This window comes from Vigna unguiculata, chromosome 10 (assembly GCF_004118075.2).
Source record: "Vigna unguiculata cultivar IT97K-499-35 chromosome 10, ASM411807v1, whole genome shotgun sequence".
Lineage (NCBI taxonomy): Eukaryota > Viridiplantae > Streptophyta > Magnoliopsida > Fabales > Fabaceae > Vigna > Vigna unguiculata.
The window spans coordinates 221535-246836 of record NC_040288.1 but is presented as its reverse complement, the minus strand read 5'-3'; the positions used below and the strand labels follow the sequence as shown (position 1 = coordinate 246836).

General features: G+C 35.8%; 3 protein-coding genes and 1 pseudogene across 5 annotated transcripts; 2 read left to right on the top strand and 2 right to left on the bottom strand.

Annotated features, from left to right (window-relative positions):
* Nucleotides 1–505: 505 nt before the first annotated feature.
* Nucleotides 506–7597, bottom strand: LOC114165921 (phospholipid-transporting ATPase 1-like). Its single transcript, XM_028050546.1, has 9 exons — nucleotides 7466–7597; nucleotides 5651–7352; nucleotides 4709–5060; nucleotides 3748–4537; nucleotides 3477–3600; nucleotides 3056–3275; nucleotides 2142–2600; nucleotides 1750–2057; nucleotides 506–1034 (listed from the first exon to the last, which is right to left on the bottom strand). Exons 2-8 carry the CDS (start codon nucleotides 7044–7046, stop codon nucleotides 1859–1861), a joined length of 3540 nt encoding a protein of 1179 aa, XP_027906347.1. The 5' UTR covers nucleotides 7047–7352; nucleotides 7466–7597; the 3' UTR covers nucleotides 506–1034; nucleotides 1750–1858.
* Nucleotides 7598–8915: 1318 nt separating this feature from the next.
* LOC114167123 (serine/threonine-protein kinase STN8, chloroplastic-like) lies at nucleotides 8916–12312 on the top strand. Its single transcript, XM_028052085.1, has 5 exons — nucleotides 8916–9587; nucleotides 10088–10261; nucleotides 10421–10825; nucleotides 11083–11446; nucleotides 11824–12312. Exons 1-4 carry the CDS (start codon nucleotides 9012–9014, stop codon nucleotides 11431–11433), a joined length of 1506 nt encoding a protein of 501 aa, XP_027907886.1. The 5' UTR covers nucleotides 8916–9011; the 3' UTR covers nucleotides 11434–11446; nucleotides 11824–12312.
* A 32-nt stretch (nucleotides 12313–12344) lies between these two features.
* Nucleotides 12345–15247, bottom strand: LOC114167124 (mannan endo-1,4-beta-mannosidase 6-like). Of its 3 annotated transcripts, none has more exons than XM_028052087.1 (7): nucleotides 15144–15247; nucleotides 14485–14538; nucleotides 14118–14394; nucleotides 13770–13964; nucleotides 13521–13643; nucleotides 13192–13403; nucleotides 12345–12958 (listed from the first exon to the last, which is right to left on the bottom strand). In XM_028052087.1, the coding sequence occupies exons 1-7, from the start codon at nucleotides 15164–15166 to the stop codon at nucleotides 12529–12531; spliced, it is 1314 nt and encodes a 437-aa protein (XP_027907888.1). In that variant the 5' UTR covers nucleotides 15167–15247; the 3' UTR covers nucleotides 12345–12528. The 3 variants fall into 3 exon arrangements, with proteins under 3 accessions (XP_027907888.1, XP_027907889.1, XP_027907887.1); XM_028052088.1 differs by lacking the exon at nucleotides 15144–15247 and adding an exon at nucleotides 14652–14669; XM_028052086.1 differs by lacking the exon at nucleotides 15144–15247 and having other exon boundaries at nucleotides 14485–14708.
* A 6698-nt stretch (nucleotides 15248–21945) lies between these two features.
* Nucleotides 21946–25104, top strand: LOC114166890 (annotated as a pseudogene).
* Nucleotides 25105–25302: the final 198 nt, after the last annotated feature.

Here is a 25302-nt window from a genome sequence, read left to right as displayed (position 1 = left end):
AATGAAAAAAAAAATTACGAGAATTTTTAAATTCTTTTTTTTTTTTGTGGAATTTAAAACTTTAGACTTTTAAGTAATCTAAGTTCTGATAAATTTCGAATAGAAGTTTTCTAACCAAACTTCGTTCTTACAGAGCATTTTAAGTTTTTTTTTTTTATAAAAACTTTCTATTATGAATTTCTAAAATGAAATAATGATGTTTTTTAATCAAAGCTTTCAATTTTGAATTATAACTACTGTTCGGCACTGGTTACCGGTTAATCTTGGATTTATATACCGACAGATTTGAATTTATAGTTTGAAAAACTACCACAGACTCACAATTGAGAATGCAAAAGTTACTTAGCACTAAAAAGATTAGAAAAAGTTTGAGCTTATTGTTTGGAACCATATCTGTACATGCTTCTTCTAGATCTATGATTAAACATTTATTATAAAGTTTAAGTTAGTTTTGTTAGAAGTGTTGCATCAGAATGTAAACAAAATAAATGAATTTGCTTGGTGTTTTCAGTGTAGCTCAGTTCCAGAACAAAGAGTGAGACTTTTTTTTTTCTGCACCATTTCTATCTCAGGTGCCTCTTGCAGCCTTAGTTCAAGCATTTTGCAGGGTTGACTGTTGTTTGACTTATAAACTGTACAAAGGGACTGTATGGATTGCAGAAAATTGCATTATTTTATTTCATCTTTTGTTGAGACAGTTTATCTTTTTCTTTCCCGTTTCAAAAAGGGGGATGATAAGGATAATACAAGCTTCATTTTTACATAACTATTGTACATCTGGTTGCTCTGTACAGTAACCATCCTTTCAAACAAGACCAGTGGATCATGATCATGATGCCAATGCCCCATTTTTCAAATTTCATCCACAACCAATTGCTGAGTATCTCTTTAACACCTCTTTCATTCTCCCTCTCCTTTTTACCTTCATTATCTGATGCATTTACTAAACTAGGCTTCATATGTGATTCCCCAAGACATTACTGTGCAGGATGAGAACCTGTTTTGAGTTGTTGCAATTTGCTGATGCTATTCATCTGAAGAATTGACATCACAAAAGATTAGGGCCAAGTACAAACGGACCTAAACACTTGACAAGAGCAAGCTTGTTTTATTTCTGTAATAGAAGGGTCAGCACAACATTTTTCCATCTTCAAATATGTACATATATGCATGCATATATATTCTGTTACAATAACCATAAAAGTCACTTGAAAATAACGCAGTAGAAAATACCAATTGGTGACATTCAATGGTGAGCTTTTAACTCGTTTGTCAGTTACAAAGCATAAACTGTATACATGTTTCCTCAACTGTTTGCTAAACCCATGAGGACCCAAGGAGTTGGCAAATGTAAACATCGGTCCTTATATTTTTACTCCTTTGAGTATTAGCTCCTGAAGGAGCAGTACCTAAATAACTATAAGAATCAATCCTCCCTGGAACAAAGATCCGATATTTGTAGATACAATCAAGGCCATGGGACTTCTAAATTCTATAAAATCTATGAGTAACAGGATTGCTATTTCGTCATTAGGGAGAAAAGGTTATCATAAACCATTGAGAGATCTCCGTCTCTCTTAACTACTTATTCTAAGATAGGTTTTGGACTATTATTAAACTATTAAATTCACTCTCAGCTTTTGAAAACCACACTGCGTTCAATGAAATTAAATAAAATATCAATAGATAACAATAAAGGAACACCATTAAAAATATGTTTTGGATTAAACAGAGAAAGCATACACTTGCCTGGTCACTTGTACAGCCAACTGCCACAAGAATGCAATTGATGGACAAATACAGTGGAAACCATTCCAATGAGATTCTCTAGTTTCTACAAGATTGATAGTAACTCAAGTTATTTGGAAACTGGGCACTTTGATTGCAAATTATCATGCTGTTTTCTCATTGTCTCAGCTTCTCTGGCTATCTGGATATCTGAAGGACAAAAGACTTGATAAAAAGCTTTGCAAGAAAAGCGAGGTAGCAATGCCACGATTATGATGAGAAAAATTGTCATCCAATATGTAGGGGAAATTGCCAAATGATGAATAGTCCTGAAATAATTAGAGGCACATTAGCTATATATCCCACAGTACTAATCTAAAATATAGTATGCTAATAGGAAGACTGTGACTAACCCATAATTGGGAAAGGCAGGTATAGAATCCAATATCACCACGCAGCCATATGTAATGATTATTGATCCCCATACAGCAACATGACTAACCACTACCCACTGGTTAATATCCATAGCCAGGTGTACATTTACAAGGATAACAACTGAAATTGTCCATAAACTGCCCATGCTCCATATATCAATTGTGCTGTCCTTATAGATCAATACGGGAATGTAGAAGAGAGCAAGACTCTGCCATAGTGTGTCAATCATTGTAATCCAAAATAATTGCAAATTGTAAGCCTCATGCCTGTGACCTGTACCATATAATTTTGGATACTGCAAGAGTGTACTATGATTCAAGTCTTTGTCCAACACACCAACAATGATAGTGGGGATCGATGTGTATATAACAGAATAAAGTACACTACTCCACTCTGTCAATGCAGAAGTTGTAGAAAAAGCAGTGCATAATATATACCTACGGACAAGGAAGACACCGTGATAGAATTAATAAAAGTTTTATAAAATCTCATTATGTAAAACTAAATGACTTCTACCACCAAGCCCAAGAATTGACAATACATCCTCCAATATATTACAAATTTGAACATGGATAGCATAGCATACAGCCAGAAGCAGACTGTTCTTAACGGGCAACTTCATTGACAAATGTTAACATACTACATGGATAAATTCCTTTTCATAGTTGATGTAGGAAAAATAATGAAAATGACAATTTTCAAGTTCAATTTCATGCCTAAAATATTTAAAGAGCAGATAACAGAAAAAGAAAAGAAAAAAATAGTGTGTATATATATATATATACATATATACATATATATGCTGAGCACAGGAATGAATCAACAAGTTAAAAGAAAGACTAAACAAATAAGTGGAAGTCAACGAGCAGTATGAAAAGAAAGCTATATATACCAGAATAGCATCAACACAAAGACAGCATTGCGGTAAAAGTTGTACAGAACAAGATAACCAATACGCTGATAATTCCAGTGTCCGTGAACCAGAAGCAATCTTTTCAAGAACTGGAATTGTGCCATGGCAAAGTCTGATGCCATCACAGCTTGGCGTCCTTCCTGCCCACATATTCCAACACCAACATCTGCCATTTGGATCATCGACACATCATTTGCCCCTGTCCAATGTAGTAAAACACAAACAGAAGAGGTCATAAGTTAGATACTGAAAATCTTCATTTAAAAATGCATCTGATCATACAAATAACAAGTTACATGCAAAAGAATCTTGATGACCTCAACTATTAACCATCACTCAGGCAGCCCAAGAAAGTACAAATGTAAAGTATACTAATTTCATATCATTATGAAGAACTTACCATCACCAATAGCTAATGTCAGATCATCTGTGCGGCTCTTTATCAGATCAACAATTCCTGCTTTCTGCAAGGGTGCAACGCGGCAGCATAGCACAACGCTACAGGAAGTTGCAAGTTTGAAAAGCTGTAGAAAGGAAAAGGGAAAACAGTAAATATTTGCCATGAAATTATTGATACCAACACAAACAACACTTAAATAAATTAAGCTTCAGTTTTCCAATATATGTAAATATTCCCAATGAAAATTTCAAGTGAGCAAGGTTAATCTTGCCTCTGACTCCAGTTCCTTCTCCAAAATATAAACTAAACTGGTTCCATCAATTATGAGTGCCGATGGAGCAGTAGTTCCTTCTTTCTTTCCTGCATTTGACTTGAGCAAGCCCAATGATTTTGTATCATTGTGAATATCAGGGCAACCGTGTCTAGAATCAGTTTTGCACTTCAGATTCTGATGTTCTCTACTTGAAGATTTCAACCCATACTTAGCTATAGCATCAGTCAAGAGCTTTCTGCACTCAACCTCTGAAGTGCCATTTATAATTATCTGCTGCATGTCTCTACTCAGAAGTTTACAAGAAAGACCAATTGAAATTGCAGTCTCCTGCTTATCACCAGTAAGAACCCAGACCTTTATTCCAGCTTGCCGCATGGACTCAATGGCTTCTGGCACACCCTCCTGCAGCTTGTCCTCAATTCCAGTTGCTCCGAGAAGCTTTAGGTTGCATTCTATTAGAGCCGCTGTTTGACGTAGTTTTGCAGCTCGATCAGTCAATGAAGTGCTTGCATCTTCATACATGTTTTGCCACTCCACAAATTCAGCATCTGAAAGATCCCTGGAGCCAACTACAAGAGTTCGTAAACCTTCCATAGAATATTCACTTAAATGACTCTGAGTTTCATACTGTATTCCATTGTTTCCTTCAGTGGCAGGAGCTAAAATGCTTAACATTGAAGTGTCAGCGCCTTTAACCAACACCTTAACAACATTATCAGGAAACCGAAGAATAACTGACATCCTCTTTCGCACACTATCAAACTCATGCAGGCCCAATACATCCAACCTATAATAATGCACACAGAAATGATTAACTGAATATAAACCACACAAAACATAAAAGGCTGCACTTGTAAATGCAATGTAAATATAAGTCAATTTCATTAAATACAAAAGCCCAAAAACATTTTGGAAAGTAAAACATATAGTCTCACACCAAATGGAGGTCGCTATTTACCTGAGTTTCTCACCATTTACATCAATAACAACATTTCCAGATGTTCGCTCAAATAGAGTATATCCATATGCAGATGCAGCTGAAACTAGAGCTTGTTCATCAGGAGACTCTCCCTGGTAATCAATACCTTCTATGTCATGATTTGGTTCATCTTTTCCACCACTGGAAACTTTACCACTACTGATAATGGGGATCACAGTATTACAAGCAGCCAATGTGAGGAAAAACTCATGAGCAACAATTCTTTCATCTAAATTTGAGTCTTTCCGCAACAATGTCATTAGTTCAGAATCAACAGCAGTTTCAGATTTGAGTTTCCATTTTCGTTTACTGTTGTTGGCTGCTGCTGCTTCTGCAAAACATTGCCAAAATTGGTTTGTGATACACATATTCAGCATCAAATTTTCATTGCATAATAAGCTTTTAGATGATTCTAATGAGAAATCAAGTAGTCATTCAGCTAAAACATACAACATAATCAAATGGTGGATGATAGAAAATTTTTATTAAGGGTACGGACATTTCATCAAACAAGTCTAAGATGAGGCGGAAATTTCGAGACAGAAAGTAAGTCTTACATATATACAGATCTATAGATATGAATGAAACATATCCCACAAGTCAATCCCAGGATTTATTTAGGTAAACAAATAGAAATGAAAGCCCAAGAGAACATCGTGCTACTGGGAAATGGAGGTGTATTTTACTGGCACCAGTAAAGCACTCATTGTCATATACCAAAAATATCAAAACTAGCGCACCACTGAAACTTCTATGAAAACCAAATTTTTCTAATGATCTCAGTGCAACACACATAAAGCTTTTCAGCAAATTTCAAATTATATCAGCATGACAGAGATAAAAGCATCGCTCCACACCTTTAAGCAAACTGGAATTACATAATGACCTCAAGTGAAGCTCAAATAAAGAAAAAAAAAATACCTGTACTTTTATCATCTGTATGCAAGGAGCTCCCGTAGCTCTTTCCATGTATACTGGCTCTCTGAAACTCCATTTTGTTTTCTGTTAGAGTTCCTGTCTTGTCAGAAAACACGTAGCGTATTTGACCCAAATCTTCATTTATATTTAATGATCTACACTGGAACCTTGATTCAGATTTAGAATCATACATATCTCTGTCCTCTACCATGAAGTATGACTGACCCAATCGAACTAACTCCATTGTGATATATAGAGATATTGGTATCATTATCTGAAACACAATAATAGAGCTCAAAAAGGAGAAGAATGTTTCCATTGTTATCCCATAGTACCTGTATTTCCTTCCCTCATTTGGCCCTTTGTTGAAGAATTTTTTTCTGTAGTAAGGCAAGGTATCAAGCTCGTGGGCATGGCGTACCAGCCAGAGACCCATCCCAAGGGCAACAACTGCGCACATGATAAAAAGAAAAACTGACAACCACAAAGTTTCTCTGTTCATGTAACTTTCCAGTTTGCTTCTCTTGGAAGGGGAAGCTGCACTGTTCAACATTGCTTTTGTTTGCTGTCCTGCATAGACCACAACACCAATTACCCAATCCGTGTTCTTCAGCACGCAACCACGCAGTACAATGTTTGACTGGTTAAGAGGAATCTTATGGTCATTGAACTCCATGGTGGCCGTGAACTCATATATATTCCGATTAGGTGGTTCACATCTAATAACTCCAGAGACAGCACAAGCATCTTGCAACAACGCTGAAACTGTTTCTTGCTTGGCAAACCGTGTCTTCAAATTCGATTCACCATCCAAATTCATAGTCTGAATATAAGCAACCCCACTAGGATCGCTTGTCCCCAGCAAGACCATGTCAGCAGGAATCATCTCATCGGCTATGATTTTAATCACATCACCGGCCTGCACATTTTTCCATCTCTTGGAACGGAACTGAGCCGATTGAAGAACAAGACACTCACGATTGTTCTCATAGCAATCTGACCTGTGCCGGCGCCAATCCTCATAAGCATCCTTGACAGCAGTGACGCAAAGCACAAACAATAGGGGGAAAAGGGACACGGTTCGGCCGAAAACAGCTAGTGGAGGAAGCTGATTCAGGGCAGCAATGGCAAGGAAATAGAGATAAGCAACCCTGTGGAACTGGATGAACAAATTCTTGGGCAAGAAGTTGATAAGAGTGTATCTGCTGGTTCGGATGTCATTCCCACAAAACTCATACTTTTCATTAGTCTTGGTGGGATCATTAACATAGATGACGTTGGCATTGTCATCATGTAAGACGGTTTTATCATCAAATTGCACGCTGCTTTTGGGACGAACCCTATTGCGGCGAGAATGGGAAGTTTCAGAGGGGGGAATGTTTGAGGCATTATGTTCCATAGAATCCACGACCCCCCCTAACGTGGTGCGCTCAAATTCAAAACTTGTTCAGTACATTGGCAAGCCAATCCCTGAACAAAAGGCTATACAATTCCAATCAGATTCAAAATAGAATAATATCAACAACAAACCCTCTTCTTGTCTCTTCTCGTCTTGCTTGCAATCTGAAAATCAACCAAATAGCAAAAATTAAACAAATGACGCAACGTGATGGGCCTTCAAGCCCACATTGGTGGCAAAATCATGTCATTTTCATTGCACTGCAAATTGCATTCATGTCGGCGATTGTTCCTCCCCCTCCCCCTCCTGTTGCAACAACAACAACAATTCAATTGAATGATGACAACAACAATCAAACAGTAAGCATATAAACGAAGAAATGTAGAAACCAACACAGAAAGGAACAACCCTAACCCGACCTGGAAGAAATAAACACAGTGTGCTATTGAGGAGAAGAGGAAAGGGATTGGGTCGAGGTGAAAATGAAGACTTGATGTAATGAGAATGCAAATGCAAATGAAATGGTAATGCGGGGAGAATTTCCCCGCGGAATGGAATGGAACGGAACGGCTAAAGAAAACCGTTAGATGAAGACAATAACTTAAACAACGAATAGTATAAAAATGTAATAACAAATTAACAAATATAAACAATAATAATGATAAAAATAATAATTAATAATAATATCTATAACTATATATAAAGGGGATTCCCTCTTTTGTGTCCACATTTCATAATTCCAACTTTACCCTTTATAATTTAATTATTTATTAAATTTTTAAAAATTAACGGTTACTTTTACAAGTTTTTATAAAATTATTTACTTATCTCCTTTTTCTTTTTTTCTCTTACTATTCATCAACAGTTATTTTTCTCTTATTTTCTCCGTACATTTTATTTTATTTTTTATAAATATACTTTTATTTTGTTTATTAAATTAATAACATTACAATATCATCAATTATTAATATAATTCAAAAAATGCGTACACACAGGCGTGATAGCGCCTGTGTTTACACTAGTGATAATAATACAGTAATGTAATAATTAAAATGATAATAATAAATAAATTGTAAGATTAAAGTTGGCAATCGAGAAAGAAGCGGCGAACCACCAAACCACACTGCTACAACATTCAAACAAAAATATTTTTTTATTTTTTTATTCAAGAAAATATTTTTAATTATTCATTATTTTAAATGATATTAATAATTAATTTTAGTTATATTTTTATAAACAATATATAGTAGGACATGTTCCAAGTAAGAAAAAGTACATTCTTGCTTAAGCAAGAATACATCTATGTGGTAAGTATGAAGTTTGTTTGAAACATTACATGATAAAATCAAAACGAATTATTCATTAATGTTTATATTATTATAAAGAATTTTAATTAAAGTGCAGTTGGACATTTATACTTTAATTCTAAAAGAAGTCCTTAAAGAGAGAGTAAAGAAAATAATATATTTTAAAAATGATGTTTTTGTCACTTAATTTTTTTATGGTCGGCAAATGTATTTTGATTGTGTAGAATTTAAGATCACGGAGTGAGGAATAAAATTCATCATTAAAAAAAATTCAAAGATAATATTTAAGAGAAATGATAAAAGGTAAAAATAATTTTAAGCAAAAGATAGAGGAACTAAACACATTTTACTTTCAAATATGATAAATTTCAGAGTGAATTTAAACAAATGTATATATACTACTTTTTACTAAATTTATGATGACATAAATAAATTATTTCAATAAATTTGTGCATAAATTTTATTAAAACAAGTTTAAAAAAATGATTTTCCATAAATCTAAATGAAGTGTTACACGTGTTTAATATTTTTCTGTGGTTCCAAGTATGATAGATGTGGCCTTAAATTTGGACCAAGAGAAGCAATGGATAAAGTGAGGAAGAAGAAGAAGAAGAAGTGGCAAAAGTGGTGCCTCTGATCTGAGAAGCATCATCATCCAATGGCTTCTCTGCTCCCTCCAACTCCAACTGCAACTTCCACGCTCAAACACAGCCAAATGGCCTCTCCCATGAAGCTCACCAACTGCTACTTCCACCGTTTGAAGAGCAATTCTGCAAAGTGCCATGCAGTGTTTGGTGATGTGGCCAAAAGGTTGGTGGAGAACAGTGTTGGCATGGAGCAGTTTGAAAGTATCCAATCGGGAATAGTGCAGATTGAAAGAGTGACTGAAGGGTTATCTGATGTGCAGAAGTGGGTGGTTCTGGTGTTTGGTGGGTTGACGTGGATTTATCTGACTGCGAGGCCAGGTGTGCTTGTTGGTGCCATTGATGCATACCTTTTGGCCCCTCTTCAACTGGGGTTGGACAGTTTGGTTGGAAGGAGGAACTTGAAGAGGAGTGACTTTGTGGTCGGAGAAAAGCTTGGTGAAGGGTCTTTTGGTGTTGTCTATTCGGGTGTTTTGGTTCCGAAGAATGGGAATGGGAGTAATGGGAGTGTTGATGTTGTGCAGAAGAGGGGGAGAGGCAAGACAACGCAGGTGGAAGCCAAGTCTAAGGATAAAGTCATTCTTAAAAAGGTATTGTTGTTGGAACTTCTTTAAGGAAGGAAAGAACAGTGATCTTATGTTGGTGTTTGTTTGTTTGTTTGTATGTTTGTTCTATGCACGAACTTAGATAGAGCTTTACCTTTGGTAGATTGTACTGTTTCTTAACACATCCCTTTATTATGCAGAATATTGAGTTGACATTCCAATTCTGGGTTGAAATTCCTGCATTGAATTGATATGGAGATATTGGAAAAACCTTACTTTTAGTTGTGTGGTTTTGTTCTTTGATTTGATGTCTGGATGATACTTGAATGTTGCAGTTCACCAACCCTTTGATCATTAGGATTCCTCAATCATTCTGTCTTTTTTCTGTATTATAAATTCTTGTTTTCTGATCAAGAGAAGGAAGATGTACAATTCAAATGTTTAAACCAGTAAATTGGATACTTGATTTGCTGAACATCCATTTTCTGCTTTTAGACTATGTAGTCTACAAGAGGTATTTTGCATCTGACTAATGAGATGTGCAGGTTAAGGTCGAAATTAAAGGCGCTGCGGAGTTTGGTGATTATGAGGAGTGGTTCAATTACAGGCTATCTAGGGCAGCTCCTGAAACATGTGCTGACTTTCTTGGAAGTTTTGTAGCTGATCAAACAAATTCACAGTTTACAAAAGGTGGAAAATGGCTTGTTTGGAAGTTTGAGGTGCTCTAGCTTGTTTTTCTATTGCATAAACAATAGCCTTAGATGAACTAATCATGCCTATTTAACTATCAGCAGTTTTATAAAAAAATTTTTTTCCATGTTAGTCTCATTCAGTCCTCCCCCTTAACTAATTGGAAGGTTGCTTATTTCATTTCACAGGGGGATCGCACTCTTGGTGATTACATGAAGGACAGAAACTTTCCTTCAAACTTAGAATCTGTGATGTTTGGACGTGTTCTGCAAGGTGTTGACTCTTCAAAACGAAATGCATTGATCATCAAACAAATAATGCGCCAGATCATAACATCTCTGAGGAAAATTCATGATACTGGCATTGTTCACAGGGATGTAAAGCCAGCCAACATAGTGGTCACTAAACGAGGCCAGATTAAACTCATTGATTTTGGTGCAGCAACAGACTTGCGGATTGGAAAGAATTATGTTCCGAACCGTACCCTTTTGGATCCTGACTACTGCCCCCCAGAATTATATGTACTCCCAGAAGAAACACCAAGTCCACCACCAGCACCAATTGCTGCTTTCCTTTCTCCAATCCTTTGGCAGGTATAACTTCACCGAGTTCATGCAGTCAAAATATGGTTCTTCAGTATGCATCACCGATTTTGTCAGGTCTGTTAAAGCAGCATGTTGGCTAAGATCAGTTCACAAAAATAGAATTGTTCTGTGAATTAAAAATAGAATCTTCTAATTTAGGAACATTAATTGAAAGATTTGTTAATATCTTGGTCACATCTGGTTTATTCCACACATTTGTTTTGCTGAGGAAGTGCTAAAGTGGCGTTATGTGATTATTGTTGCAGTTAAACAGCCCTGATTTGTTTGATATGTATTCAGCTGGGATTGTACTCCTTCAAATGGCAATACCATCCTTAAGGTCTTCTGCTGCTTTGAAGAATTTCAACTTGGAACTAAAAAACTGTGGATATGATCTGAAAAAATGGAGGGACTATACTCGCAGCCGGCCTGACTTCCAAATTCTAGATGGTGAATCTGGTAGAGGGTGGGACTTAGCTACAAGGCTTGTATCTGAGAGAGGTTCCCTGAGAAGAGGACGTTTATCTGCTGCTGCAGCTCTTAGACATCCTTATTTTCTTCTGGGTGGTGATCAAGCAGCTGCAGTACTTTCAAAACTAAGCTTAAGCAGAAATTGAGCTGCATAGCAATGTGGGTATACTGTTTCATTTTTTAATTCAGTCATTTTGTTTAATCACTGGTTATCTTTCAGATTTGTATAGTCAAGTTTGATCTGATAACATTTCTGTTTCCTTATGCTGGCGCCCATGTTTTCTTCTGAAACTGTATCTATCTAGAGTTATCTGCTGTTTCCTTAGCTAGAAACCAAGCAAGATAATTTAGAATGAAAGAAAATCACAGATGATAGATAATTTACTTTCTCAGTGTACAAACAAGTTTCTTTAGTTTTTGGGTTACTGGTAATATGACAGGACAGTTCACTCATTTGTTTGTTCTTTGAATCATATCACTTTTGATTGAAGTTCTCTGAGGTAATATTATCATATTAAGACATTTATTTCTATCAGGAGGAGGAGGAGGAGGAGACATTTGAATTCAGAGGTGTACCACAGCCAACCAGCCAACAAAACATGTGATTGAACACCATCAATTATAAGATTTTGTTCCACTTTTTTTTAAGCCTCAGTACATCAAAGCATACAGAGGGAAAAATTATTGCTGCAGTGTACATTTATGCCTTTCATGTTACGTATGTGACAACAATATCAACAGGATCACATAGTGGTTGTACGAGCTTGATCAGTTATCTCCTATGGTTTCTTTCTACAAAAGGTGAATGCGTGAAGATTGGTTGAATCAGGACATTCAACAAAGTAGAGCTGCATTCTATTGACACTTACCAGATGAAATTACTTACTTACATCCAGGATGATATTATGTATTTAGTTCCATTCCGTATAGTTCTATCATATGAATAGTATTCTTGTACGAAACTGTGCTTCTTGTTGCTTTCAAGAGTTGTCACTGATATAATAACATAGTTCTTCACACCAAAATTACTAGCTTATTTTACAAATTGCCACACAACTGTCAGAACATACAAAGTATAACTATTGGCATCATTACAAACAGAATGGTATGCTGCATACCCATATTTATCTCTTCTCTTCACTTTTCTCTGTAGTATCATTTTCATACTGAAACTATTATCTTGGATGCACCAGAGACAGGCTTTTTACATAGCAGAAGTTTGCAACTTTCCACATATGGTATTAGAGGTCATGATAGAGCACTGTTTCCAACACATTTCGCTTCCTACAGCCCCAACGGCATTTTGTAGAACACAAGGAATTGAAAAGGGCTAGCCTTGTGGATTGAAGGGATACAATGCTTGATGTGGAAGGTGATTTTGAGAGAACAATTGCATACCCATCATCCATGTAATCTGTTCCATCAGGAAAGAGCTGCCACACAAGGCTTCCAGCTCCACTACCTCCTTTCTTGGTAGAGTTTAGGATTGTCTTGTACACAGTGTTTATAAGGTTGTCTCTGTATGATGAATTGAAGCCAGGAGCTTTTGCAGACACACCAAACTCACCAAAAACAACCGGCATTCCAAGATACTTCTCAGCATCCTCTATGTGCGCTTCCATCCAAGACTTTATAAATGGGAGGTGGGAATCAGCAATTGATTGTGAAATCCTTTGGCAAGGTAATCAATTCGTAGTCAGAAACTCTCCACTCATGTTGGATTTCAGATAAGCAGATGAATGGTAAAACAAAGAAGACACTTATGGCATAGTACATTAATGTATTTTATAAGCACTTGAACATGATTTTGATAAAGATGAATACTAAAAGTTTGCAGCAGTTCAGTTTTATGATACTATACATACTACAGTAAAAGTCATTATTGAATAAACTTAGTAACTTACCAAGAGTCTGGATATATGTGAACAGAAGCGAAGTCAACACCTAGAACCTGGTGGTTCCTGATAAAATCAGTTCCAACCTGGTGAGCATATGCATTTGGGTTTAACTGATATCTCTGAGGTGTTGAGGGGCCATAAAATCCTTCGAGTCCAATCTCCACCAGATGTTTTGTATCAATGCTTTTCACATAGAATGACATTTCTTTTATCCAATCCTACAATGTATTCAGTTGAGCACAAAATGTGATATCATGGAAGGAACTGATTAATTGAAAGCAATGATTTTATGATACTACAAACTGAAAGAATAGTTCCACAGGACCAGGGCAAACCTGTAACACATCACCTGAGGAGTCTGAGTTGCACCGAGGTTCATTCATCAGTTCCCAAGCAAAAATTGTTGGATCTTCCTTGTAAGTGATATTTGTGAATATATTAACTCTATTGAGCACCGTCTACACAGTGAAAAATAGTACTCAACCATATTAGTTACTTACTAGGTTGTTAAGCATTGCAGCAAATAACAAAAAGGCTTTAAAAAAGGTTGTTCTTGATCTATTGGATTGTAACAAACTACATGCCTTAACATGAGCCTTGTAATAGCTTCTGAGAGTTGGATGTGAAAAAAAGGCATCATCAGAGGTCAAGTTAAGGCCAGCTGCATTGCCCCACTTCACATACTGTGCTTTGCCACCGTAAGCCTCCCAGTTGTTAACCAGTGATAATATGAGCCTAATTTTGTATTTCTTTGCTTCACTTACCACGAAATCCAAGGCCTGTGGTTCCAACAATAAAATGGACACTATCATCACTTAAAACATTAACAAGTACTAGCCATAATACAATGGTGAAGAAAAAATTGGTTACTGTTTTTAGTAGTACATAAAAAGTAATGAAAATAGAAAAGCAGATAAATCAGAAGCACTGACCTTGAACACGTCTTCATTGTAAACTGATGGAGATTCCTGAAGAGCACGCCATTGGCCATCATTGAAGGCCCAAGTCCTACAAACTGTCATGCCCACAGAGGATGCATGTTTGAACACCTCAGTGACCTTTCCTCTGGTGGACTCATCCGCAGCAAATACCATCAACCAGTACGTGTTGAATCCATTCACATAGAAAGGTTGGTCGTTCACCACAAATTGGTTTCCTTTGGTTTGCACCATCTGCCATTCATTTTCTTCCATGTCTTCCATTTCATTTCTTAACCCCAGAAAAATGTAATTAAGTACAAAAAGTTAAAAAGGACAGGAGTAACATGAATAATTGACAAAAGGGTTTCCTAATACATACCCATAACTTGAGATAGACTCTGCTATATCAAGGTTTTCCCCATCTTCATATTCACTGACATCAAATGCAGTTGAGCTTAAACTTGTAGTAAGAGTCAGAAAAAGGACCAAGGAAATTGTACTTAAGCCAAATCCAAATCTCAAGTGTGTTTCCATAGAGTTGGTTACCTAGGCACGATGTCTTATGATGTTTGGGACCAAATTATATAAGTGATCATCTTAAATTTTCTTACATAGGAGTGGATCAAAGACAGAAGAGTGGTGTGCAAGTAGAGACCATGTTATGTCACTGCTCTAGCTTTAAAGCCAAGAAAAGCTTCTATTCTATTATATTCTCTTCCATTGCTTAGCAATGTATAGCAAAGTCAGGTAGGAGTAAAGTAGCAAAAAATGTGTGTCCTAACTCCCAAGGTACGCTCATGTCAAGTGGGCTCCACAAACCATAATACATGAAATTTTGTTTGATTTTAACTTTAAAGAAATCAAAGTTAAGAAATCATAGTACAGTCACTTCTCAACACAAACATATCAAAGTATAACACCACCAAGTTTGTTCTAATTGTATCTTCTTAAGGTCTTCAGAATCGTTTCGGTCAGATAGGTATATATTGACCAGAAGAATTTTTTCAAAAGAAAAATTGAAGAGAAAACCACATATACCTGTTTCTGTGTGTTGAGTCCATGTACCTGCTATTGATCCCTTGACAGGGAGAAAAAATGGAAAAGATAGATGAAGATAAGAGGCAATTGGCAGAAGAAGAAGAGGGTATTGGTTGTGACTGACACATCTAGCATTGTATGTGATATTTGTAGTTTACCAGCAACATATGATGTTTATGTTTTATGAGAATGGTAATTAGATAAATTAATGACTGTCTCCAAAGTCAAACATCATCTTTTTTTGACTATTGTTAGTGTTTGAGCTTGTCAATAGTTGTCTTTTAAATTGTGTTTCACAATATGATTTTTTTATTTTAAGATAGTGTAATACATACTCATTTCCATAATTTCAAAAAATCTACTCATCTTTTCTAAATTTTGTTAAAAATTGCACCAAATTCATAAATAATTGACATTTTTCTCTAACAACATTCCAATTATCTCTACCAGTTCCAGAAAATCGATGAAGCACACATTTTGACATTTTGGTTATGAAGGAGATAAGGTTTCATGGATATCTAATTTTTATATTTGCATTCATAAATGAAAGACAAATTAATATGGTCAGGGCAGTTTAAAAAAAGTTTACAAATTAAGAATTATCATTATTATTATAAAATATTTTTAAATTCTTTTTTGATCTCTTATATTTCTATCGTAACAATTTACAATTTTTATCTTAACAGCATTTCCTTCAAGAAGGTTTACAAATTAAGAATTATTATTCCTGTAAAATATTTTTAAATTCTCTCTTATCTCGTACCTTATATTTCTATCATAAACTTTCTGAAATTTGTATGACTATTCATTACTATTATCTTTCTCAACTACTAAAATTAAGTAACACGAGACATGATAACTATTTATGATCACTCTATACAGTTACACAACTATGAATTGAGAATTGATTGAGAGAGGAGAGAAAAAAAAACATGTTGGTGTTTGTTGTGATGACACTAATGTTTTTCCCTCTTTGTAAGGTTGATGAAGAAGGTTAATGATGAAGGATTATGTTGTTCCTTTTTAGAAGATTAATGAATATGGTGTGAGTTGATTAAGAAAGCTAAGTGAAATCCCCACTGGACATTAAGATAGCAAGCTATCTAGATAACAAGCTATCTAGATGTGAAGGTTCCTTTCACAAAGCTCAAGAGAAGAAGATGATGGATTGATTCAAAATGAAAAGGAAATGGAAAGCACATAAACCATAGAAAACCAAGAACAATTAAAGGAAGAAGAAAACATAAAATGGAAAGGAAAGAAATGGTAAAAATGTGAGAAGCACGCCACTACAAGGCTAGGCTAGAAGCCATGACAACCTTGAAGATGAGTGGATGTGTGCCGCCACTTGCTATGCAAGATAAGGCTTAAAAGTTTCACTCCCAAGGGAGGAAACTCTCACAAATGGTTGAGACACAAGAGTGTTTTTACTTCAAAATGTTCAACCCTTTTACATGTCTAGGAGCACCCCTTATATAGAAGAGTTTAGGGGCCTCTAAGCAAATAAAAGATACCTAAGGATGTCTCTACAAAAACCTAACCCTAGCTTCTAGAAACTAGGTCAAATAAGGTTACAAAAATGAGAGATAAAAGAGCTAACTATGGTGTGTGCAAGGCTAATTTCGTTCTAGCACAAAAGGAGACAAAGAATGTGTCTCATATGTCTCCAAAAAGTGGTCAAAGTGTGCTAAAAACAAAGGAGACCAAAGGTACATAGGTACACTTGCTTCATGCCTTTTACTTTATGCTTTATGCCTTTGCTTTACTCTCTCCTCCACATCATTTATGCTCCCCAATCACCATGCGCCACCTAGCATTGCTTTCTTACTCCTAATTAACCTACAAAGCAAATAAACATAGATTAGCATGTTGGCTTAAGTCAAGTCAACTATAGTGAACAAGTCAAACCTAGTCAAAGGTCAACAAGTCAACTAAAGTTGATTCAACTAAGTCAACTTAGGGAATCAAAAATAACAAACACAAATGAAAGGGATGAAGGATTAGTGAACTTCCTTTTTAAACATGCTTAGTCTTCTTAAGCATGTACCTTCATCCTTGGTTGGGGTCAATCCTTCATCATCCTCCCCTTCTTGGAGAGAATTTGACCACAAATTCTTTAAGCCTTTGTAGATGGAGCTTGACTTGATTTGGGGGAGGTTTTGCGCCTCCCTTTTATGAGCTCTTGTTCCATCTTTTCTAAGGGTACTACCCCTAGCTTTGGTTAGGCCATCCCTCTTTTCTAGACCATTCTTCTTCTCATGCTTGCGCATTGGGTCTTCCTTTTGAGCCTTGCAAGAGAAGAAAGAATGGTGATGTCCATCTTGCTTTGAAAATATTTTTTTAGAGGCAAGTAACACTTTGGAGGTAACTTGCTCTTTTTCTTTTTCATTTTTTCTCTTATCTTTCACTTTATTTTGGTCCTCATTTGCTTGATTGGGTGAGAGAGGTAGGAGTGTGAACTTCTTGCCTTGGAAGGAGAAAGCATAGGTGTTAGCATGGCCATCATAAAAGACTTTTCTATCAAATTGCCATGGCCTACCTAACAAAATATGAGTTTCTTCCATAGGCACAACATCACATAACACCTCATCTTTAAAATTTCCAATTGAAAAGTTAATGAGGACTTGTTGAGTTACTTTAATGTCTTCTTTCTTAAGCCATGATAGCTTGTAAGGCTTGGCATGAGGGATAGTTTTCAACCCAAACTTGTCCACAACCCTTGTGCTAGCCACATTTACACAACTTCCATTATCTATGAGGAGGGGACATAGTTTGTCTTTGATATGACACCTTGAATGAAAAATGTTTTGTCTTTGAGAAGGGTCAAGTTCCTTGGAAACTTGTCTTAGTTGGTGCCTTATCATTAACAATCCACCATCAAGGGGTTTAATCCTTTCACTTGAAGAAGAAGTGTGGGAAGAAGTACTTTTGGGGGAAGGGGGAGAAGAATGTTCACTCTCTACTTCTTTTTTAAGGTTTAAGGCCATGGTTCTTTTGGTGGGACAATTTGAAGCTATGTGCCCATATCCCAAACACTTAAAACATTTTATAGAACTTGTCCTTGTACCTTGAGAAGAATTAGGAGTTTCATTAGAAGGCCTAGACGAATTAGTCCTAGGAGGTGGGTCTTTGGAACTCTTGAGTGGTGATTTATCATGTTTTCTTTCTTTATCTTTCCAAGTACTAGAATAGTAGTCATTGTATGAACCACTCCTCTTGGCCTCTTTTTTCTTTTGCAATTGAGTTTCAACTTTGATGGCCAAATGTAAAACTTTGTCAAGAGAGGAGTACTCATATAACTCTACTAAATCTTGTATGTCCCTCCTTAACCCACTTACAAATCTAGCTACCTTTTCCTCTTCACTTTCAAATTGGAGTCCTACTTTTAGAAGCATGGACTCCATTAACTTGTAATATTCATCCACATACATGGACCCTTGTTGAAGCCTTTGGAGGTTCAAAAGAGTCTCCCTCCTATAGTAGGAAGGAACAAATCTAGCGCGCATCAAATTTTTAAGGTCTCTCCAAGAAGTCGCGAGTGACTCTTGGTTAATATTGTCCATACATAATTGATGCCACCAAGTCATGGCATAATCCTCAAACTCTAAGACTACCAAATCTACTTGCTTTTGATGACTAACTACATGAATGGTAAAAATTTGGTCCACTTTTTGTTCCCACTCAATGTAGATGTTTGGGTCATTTTCTCCTTTGAACTTAGGAATCTTTGGAGTTTGCTTCTCTTGTGATGGTTTGCGCCTAGAATGCCCTCTTTTCCTAGCCTCTCTTTCTTGCTCCTTTGCTTCAAGCCTTTGAATGTGCTCTTGGATTCTTAGGTCACTTTGCTCCTTGTCCTTTCTCAATTGTTCAAAGGCCTCCTTCCTAGACAACTCCAAATCCCGAAGCAATCTCATCAATGTATTGTTTTTGTTTGGTGTAGGTGCATTTGATGAACTTGCCATGATTCCTACAACAAAAACACTCAAATCCGAGACAAAATAAATGGATTAGGGGTTAGACAACATGAAAACCGAGACCAAATCCAACCCAAAATGTAACCCAAGTGTTTAGATCACTCTCCCAAAGTAACAAGGCAAGGCTAGCACTCAAAATCCACTAAAGGAGTGAAGCAAACACTTTTCAAAACTTGTTCAAAACCTTTCAAATGTAATACAAGTAATTCGGCCACAACATCCCAAGAGTTTCAAGAAAAGAAAACTACTAAGACAAAACAAAGAACACCTAGTGACAAGCAAGAAAAGCACAAAAACAAGGAAAGTTAAACTCTAAAGAAGAAAAGTTTGAGACAAAACTTTTAACAAGACTAAAACAATGAAAAGCACTTTTAAGGACTCTATGGAAAGCATTTGAACAAGCCAAGATTATACCTCAAATCATGCATACACCATGAAAGATCATAGCCAAGTCAAAACATGGAACTAATTTGCCAATATCACCCAAAATCCAAGTATAAAATTTGGTAGCATAACACCTAGTAAAAATTGCCAAATGGATTCACCAAGCATTGTAAAAGCTCTCGGCCAAACTGTTTTTGGTCTTGAAAACACTTTTTCTTTTCAAAACTAGGTACTTAAAATGATGAGAATGATGTTTTAGGGTGTCTTGAACACTTAGTTCCTTAAAATTAGGTCAAAATCAATTTCAAGGAGCATACAACAACACAAGGCATAGATCTCATGCAATAGTTCAAAAACTTAGAAACAAGAACAAGAAAATTCAAAGAAGCATATGACAAGAGACTCAAGCAAAAGTTAGACACATTTAAAGACTCAACATGACATACACAAAGACACAAACATGTAGCTATCATGCATTTAAACTCATTGATTTGAGGCTCAAAGACTAAGCATCAAAAGACATGTTATCCAACCACCTTTAGGAGTAAGAAGAGTAACAAAAACAGTAGCCAAAACTGCCCAACATAACCTGAAAAACGTTGATTCGCGGTGATCTCGGCAGCTCTGACCTTTGCTCACTATTTCAATCATAACTCTCTCCACAGAACTCCAAATGCATTGGTTCTTTTTTTGTTAAAAACTAGACTCACAGAGCTTTCTTTTGACATCCAGAACGTAATTTTTGGACCACTGAGCAGGTGCAGTTTAATCTTTTAAAATCGTGAACAGTTTCTGCCAACATTGTTTTTATGTGGACCATTCAAAGATAGCTACACAAGACAAGGTTAGAACATGAAAACACCATATTCAAGGACAACCAAAGCTCTAGATACCAAATGATGAAGGATTATCTTGTTCCTTTTTAAGATTATTGAATATGGTGTGAGTTGATTAAGAAAGCTAAGTGAAATCCCCACTGGACATTAAGATAGCAAGCTATCTAGATGTGAAGGTTCCTTTCACAAAGCTCAAGAGAAGAAGATGATGGATTGATTCAAAACAAAAAGGAAATGGAAAGCACATAAACCATAGAAAACCAAGAACAATTAAAGGAAGAAGAAAACATAAAATGGAAAGGAAAGGAATGGTAAAAATGTGAGAAGCACGCCACTACAAGGCTAGGCTAGAAGCCATGGCAACCTTGAAGATGAGTGGATGTGTGCCGCTACTTGCTATGCAAGATAAGGCTTAGAAGTATTCACTCCCAAGGGAGGAAACTCTCAGAAATGGTTGAGACACAAGAGTGTTTTTACTTCAAAATGTTCAACCCTTTTACATGTCTAGGAGCACCCCTTATATAGAAGAGTTTAGGGGCCTCTAAGCAAATAAAAGATACCTAAGGATGTCTCTACAAAAATCTAACCCTAGCTTCTAGAAACTAGGTCAAATAAGGTTACAAAAATGAGAGACAAAAGAGCTAACTATGGTGTGTGCAAGGCTAATTTCGTTCTAGCACAAAAGGAGACAAAGAATGTGTCTCATATGTCTCCAAAAAGTGGTCAAAGTGTGCTAAAAACAAAGGAGACCAAAGGTACATAGGTACACTTGCTTCATGCCTTTTACTTTATGCTTTATGCCTTTGCTTTACTCTCTCCTCCACATCATTTATGCTCCCCAATCACCATGCGCCACCTAGCATTGCTTTCTTACTCCTAATTAACCTACAAAGCAAATAAACATAGATTAGCATGTTGGCTTAAGTCAAGTCAACTATAGTGAACAAGTCAAACCTAGTCAAAGGTCAACAAGTCAACTAAAGTTGATTCAACTAAGTCAACTTAGGGAATCAAAAATAACAAACACAAATGAAAGGGATGAAGGATTAGTGAACTTCCTTTTTAAACATGCTTAGTCTTCTTAAGCATGTGCCTTCATCCTTGGTTGGGGTCAATCCTTCATCAGTTAAAACCTAGAATGGAGAAATCTTCTTGTCAATGGCCTTGGTGTCACTCCTCCAATGGAGTATGAAAGAAATCTATGTCATATCCATTGGAAGAGTGGTACCAAGCCATTGGCAATAATTTCTTCGACAAACTTCAATCACAAACTCAGCAAAATCAGCACAATAAGTAGCAACATTTTTTCTCTTTTCATTCCCAATATAACTTAACTACACACACTCATCATGACTTACCTAAAAGAAACACACACTCGTCATGCATGACTCACCCAAAAGAAGTTGTTGATAAATGAAAAGAGTGTAACATCATTTCACAGAGAAAAACCTACGTACTATTATTACAGTCTACATTTCAATAAAAACACAACCAACATCAAACACGAACCTTCTCATTGACTTCCTATTTATTACATCAATATCAAAAGTTCTACACATATTCCTTACTAGTGATAGAGGAAAAATGCTAATGTTTGTTGTACTCACAATGTTTAACTATGTTTGTGATTCCTCCAGCCATAGGAGAAATCTTCTTGGGAATGGCCTTGGTGCCACCCCTCCAATGGGGTATGAAATCTATCATGCAACTATTCAAATTCTTTTGTCACTTGATTCATGCATCAAAACATTTATGATACAGGTGGAATAGTTGGAACCACTTTCATCAAAATATAAATGAAACAATCATCCGAGAAGCAGGTATATAAACATTTATGTTATCTGTTTACTATGTACCATGAACATTGGTGTTCTTCATCTGGGACAACTTACGACCAAAAAGGATAATATTTTATTACAATGACTAACATTAGTCAACTTTAAAACTTTACATAAAGGATTTTTAGTGGAATCAGATAGCCCATTGAATTCATAATTTTTTTTATACTAAAGAATTGTGGTAAAATGTATATGCATGGATACTGTATATGTAGATTATTCAATTCAACATCACAGTCTAATTGCAAAAATGTTCATATGGTTTTGCAGCTGATATCCTTGTTTCTTCTGGTCTTTCTGAGCTTGGGTACATTTATGTTAACATAGGTAAATGAAAAAACATTTTTTTTTGCCAGTTTTATTTTTATTTCACTTCATCTTAGTTTGCAAAGTGACATAAGAACTAAGAACAACAATTTTTTGCAGATGATGGTTGGGGTGAAATGACTCGAGATATCGATGTATGGATTGTATTCATAGTATACGTTTTGTTTCTTCATCTCTTAAAACACATATTAAAATGATTTCAATTTCATTGAAATTAATAGAGTATTTGATCCAAATTGTCTGTGACAGGGTAATTTGGTACCTGATAAAAAACATTTTCCTTCTGGCATAAAAGCTCTAGCAGATTATGTTCATCAGAAGGGTCTGAAGCTTGGCATTTATGCAGATGCAGGGTACAAGATACAACCAAAACACATGCTTCTCTTAATTAAAAATAAATGTTGTTCAACTCTTTCAAAGTTTTTGTAGAACTATGTGTTTGAGGGTAATTTTTCAGGTATTATACTTGTGCAAAACGTATGCCTGGCTCACTTGGTTATGAAGAGCAAGATGCCAAGACTTTTGCATCATGGGTATACACACATACATATATTATGACCCTGCTTATTTATTAAAAAATGAATGTCAGCAACATTTTTTTTCTATTATTAGATGAAGTTTATTAGAAAGTATAAATTTTGGCATGTTCTACTAATCATTTAACCATTCCCCTCTGGATTTAGCACTAAAGAGTGATAGAAAGAATGTTGCTGGCATTCTTCTATTTAATTTGCTTGCTACTGAACAAACTGTGATTGTTATCATTGTATCTTCTTGCAGGGTGTTGATTATCTCAAGTATGATAACTGTAACAATGGTGGAATAAAGCCTCTTCATAGGTAGCAGAAGCTAGTTACAGTTTCATAGCATTGTTTCGTATGGTTATTTTTCAGTTTTATGTTGGTTCTTAAAAGTGAAAATGGTTGTGTTCTTTTGATATACTTAGATATCCTATTATGACTCGAGCTTTGATGAAGACAGGTCGTCCAATCTACTTCTCATATGTGAATGGTACTTTTGTTTACTTTAAGAATGTTTTGATTGTCTTCAAATTTTTCTGTCTAATAACATGTGCTTTGTTCTTAGGGGAGACATGCACCCTGCATTATGGGGTTATCCAGTGGGAAATAGCTGGAGAACCAGTGATGACATCACTGATAACTGGGAAAGGTAAAAATGAAAGATAAGAAAGAAACTGTGTAACAAAGTTTGGTTTTGTTTATTAGTGGTTATGTAAAATTGTTCACTTTTGGCAGAATGGTTTCAAGAATAGACAGAAATGATGTTTATGCTGATTTTGCAAAACCTGGTGGTTGGAATGGTATGAATTTCACTGATGACTCTTTTATATTCATCTTACTGTCACCATTCTTAACAATCCTTAAAATCAATAGATCCTGACATGCTGGAGGTTGGAAATGGAGGAATGAAGAAACATGAATACGTTGTTCACTTTAGTTTATGGGCAATTTCCAAGGTACCATCCATCTCAAACGTTGTCTTGTCATGCTTGTATATGAAGAGACATATACTTCAGATCAGATTGTTGAATTTTTTTAAGAGCTGGCTGAAAGCCATGGTTAAATTCTGCAATTTGTGGATTCTGTTTTTTATGCAAAGAGTTATTGCAGGCTCCTCTTCTCATTGGGTGTGATCTTGGAAAAATGGACGATGACACTCTAGAGATACTATCAAATGCAGAGGTTATTGCAGTTAACCAAGGTGAAGAGATACTATACTATCAGTTCTGAATTATGCATTAAGTTAATGACCTTTTGTGTGTGTGGTTTTTAACATGTTTTTGTTCCGATTTCAGATCCGCTTGGTGTACAAGCTAAAAGGGTTAGGATGGAAGGAGCTCTTGAGGTAAATTGCACTTGCTATTATATCATGTAATGTACGAGTCTAGATTCTCTACTGAATTTTTCGATATTGTCCTCTACTGAACATTAAAATGTTAAAGACACAACAAAAAAGTAATGCAAATAAATTCAACCGAGAATCCAAATTCGTAATATATACGCATGCATGTATGCACTTGAATGAGAAAGAAAAGTGATGGATTTCTTAAGGATATATATATCATGTGACTTGAGTCTAAGTCACACAATAGACCGATGTGACTTTTACTTCAAAACCTCTAAAAATTAGGTTTACGGATCCGGATCTGTTTTTTTATATGGTGTTTAACTTTATCATTTTTATTTAATGTGAAAATTAGATTCACGTGTTATTCCTAACAAAAAGAAACAACGATGATAATATTTTGATCAGGTTTGGGCAGGTCCTCTTTCAGAATACAGGGTGGCTGTTCTCTTAGTGAATAAATTCAGTGATCGTGGTTCAGAGATGACTGCAGAATGGGAAGATATTGGGCTTGACCCTTCAACTATTGTTCAAGCAAGAGACCTCTGGGAGGTAAGACAATAATTTAGTGACAAATTCTACGTTGTTTTTCATGGGATAGTGATGATGTAATAACACATGTTGTTTTGTGATGTATATGCAGCACGAGACATTGGAAAGCCAGTTCGTGGGAAAAATGAGTGTGACTGTTGAACCACATTCGTGCAAGATGTACGTGTTGAAGCCAATAGCTTGAATTTCAAAACATGTTCTTCTTCTCAAGTTTTTAGTCATTAGTCATAGAACATCATGCTACCTTTTACTTACTTTATGCAATGTTGGATTCGTTTTCTTAGTTATGTTTGTGTTATTTTGTGTTTGTGTTAGTGTAAGCGTTTTTTAGTGCTCATATAACTAATTCATAACTATATATATATATATATATATATATATA

Bases quoted from the DNA above. Each gene is read 5' to 3' on its own strand.
- LOC114165921 (XM_028050546.1), bottom strand. From the start codon at position 7,046: ATGGAACATAATGCCTCAAACATTCCCCCCTCTGAAACTTCCCATTCT. The intron at 5,061-5,650 runs GTATTTTTTTTT...AATGTTTTGCAG, and splicing joins TACAGATGATAAAAGTACAG to AAGCAGCAGCAGCCAACAAC. The intron at 4,538-4,708 runs GTAAATAGCGAC...GCATTATTATAG, and splicing joins GTAAATGGTGAGAAACTCAG to GTTGGATGTATTGGGCCTGC.
- LOC114167123 (XM_028052085.1), top strand. From the start codon at position 9,012: ATGGCTTCTCTGCTCCCTCCAACTCCAACTGCAACTTCCACGCTCAAA. The intron at 9,588-10,087 runs GTATTGTTGTTG...TGAGATGTGCAG, and splicing joins ATAAAGTCATTCTTAAAAAG to GTTAAGGTCGAAATTAAAGG. The intron at 10,826-11,082 runs GTATAACTTCAC...TTATTGTTGCAG, and splicing joins TTTCTCCAATCCTTTGGCAG to TTAAACAGCCCTGATTTGTT.
- LOC114167124 (XM_028052086.1), bottom strand. From the start codon at position 14,639: ATGGAAACACACTTGAGATTTGGATTTGGCTTAAGTACAATTTCCTTG. The intron at 14,395-14,484 runs GTATGTATTAGG...TCTGGGGTTAAG, and splicing joins GAGTCTATCTCAAGTTATGG to AAATGAAATGGAAGACATGG. The intron at 13,644-13,769 runs GCATGTAGTTTG...TTCACTGTGTAG, and splicing joins ATTACAAGGCTCATGTTAAG to ACGGTGCTCAATAGAGTTAA.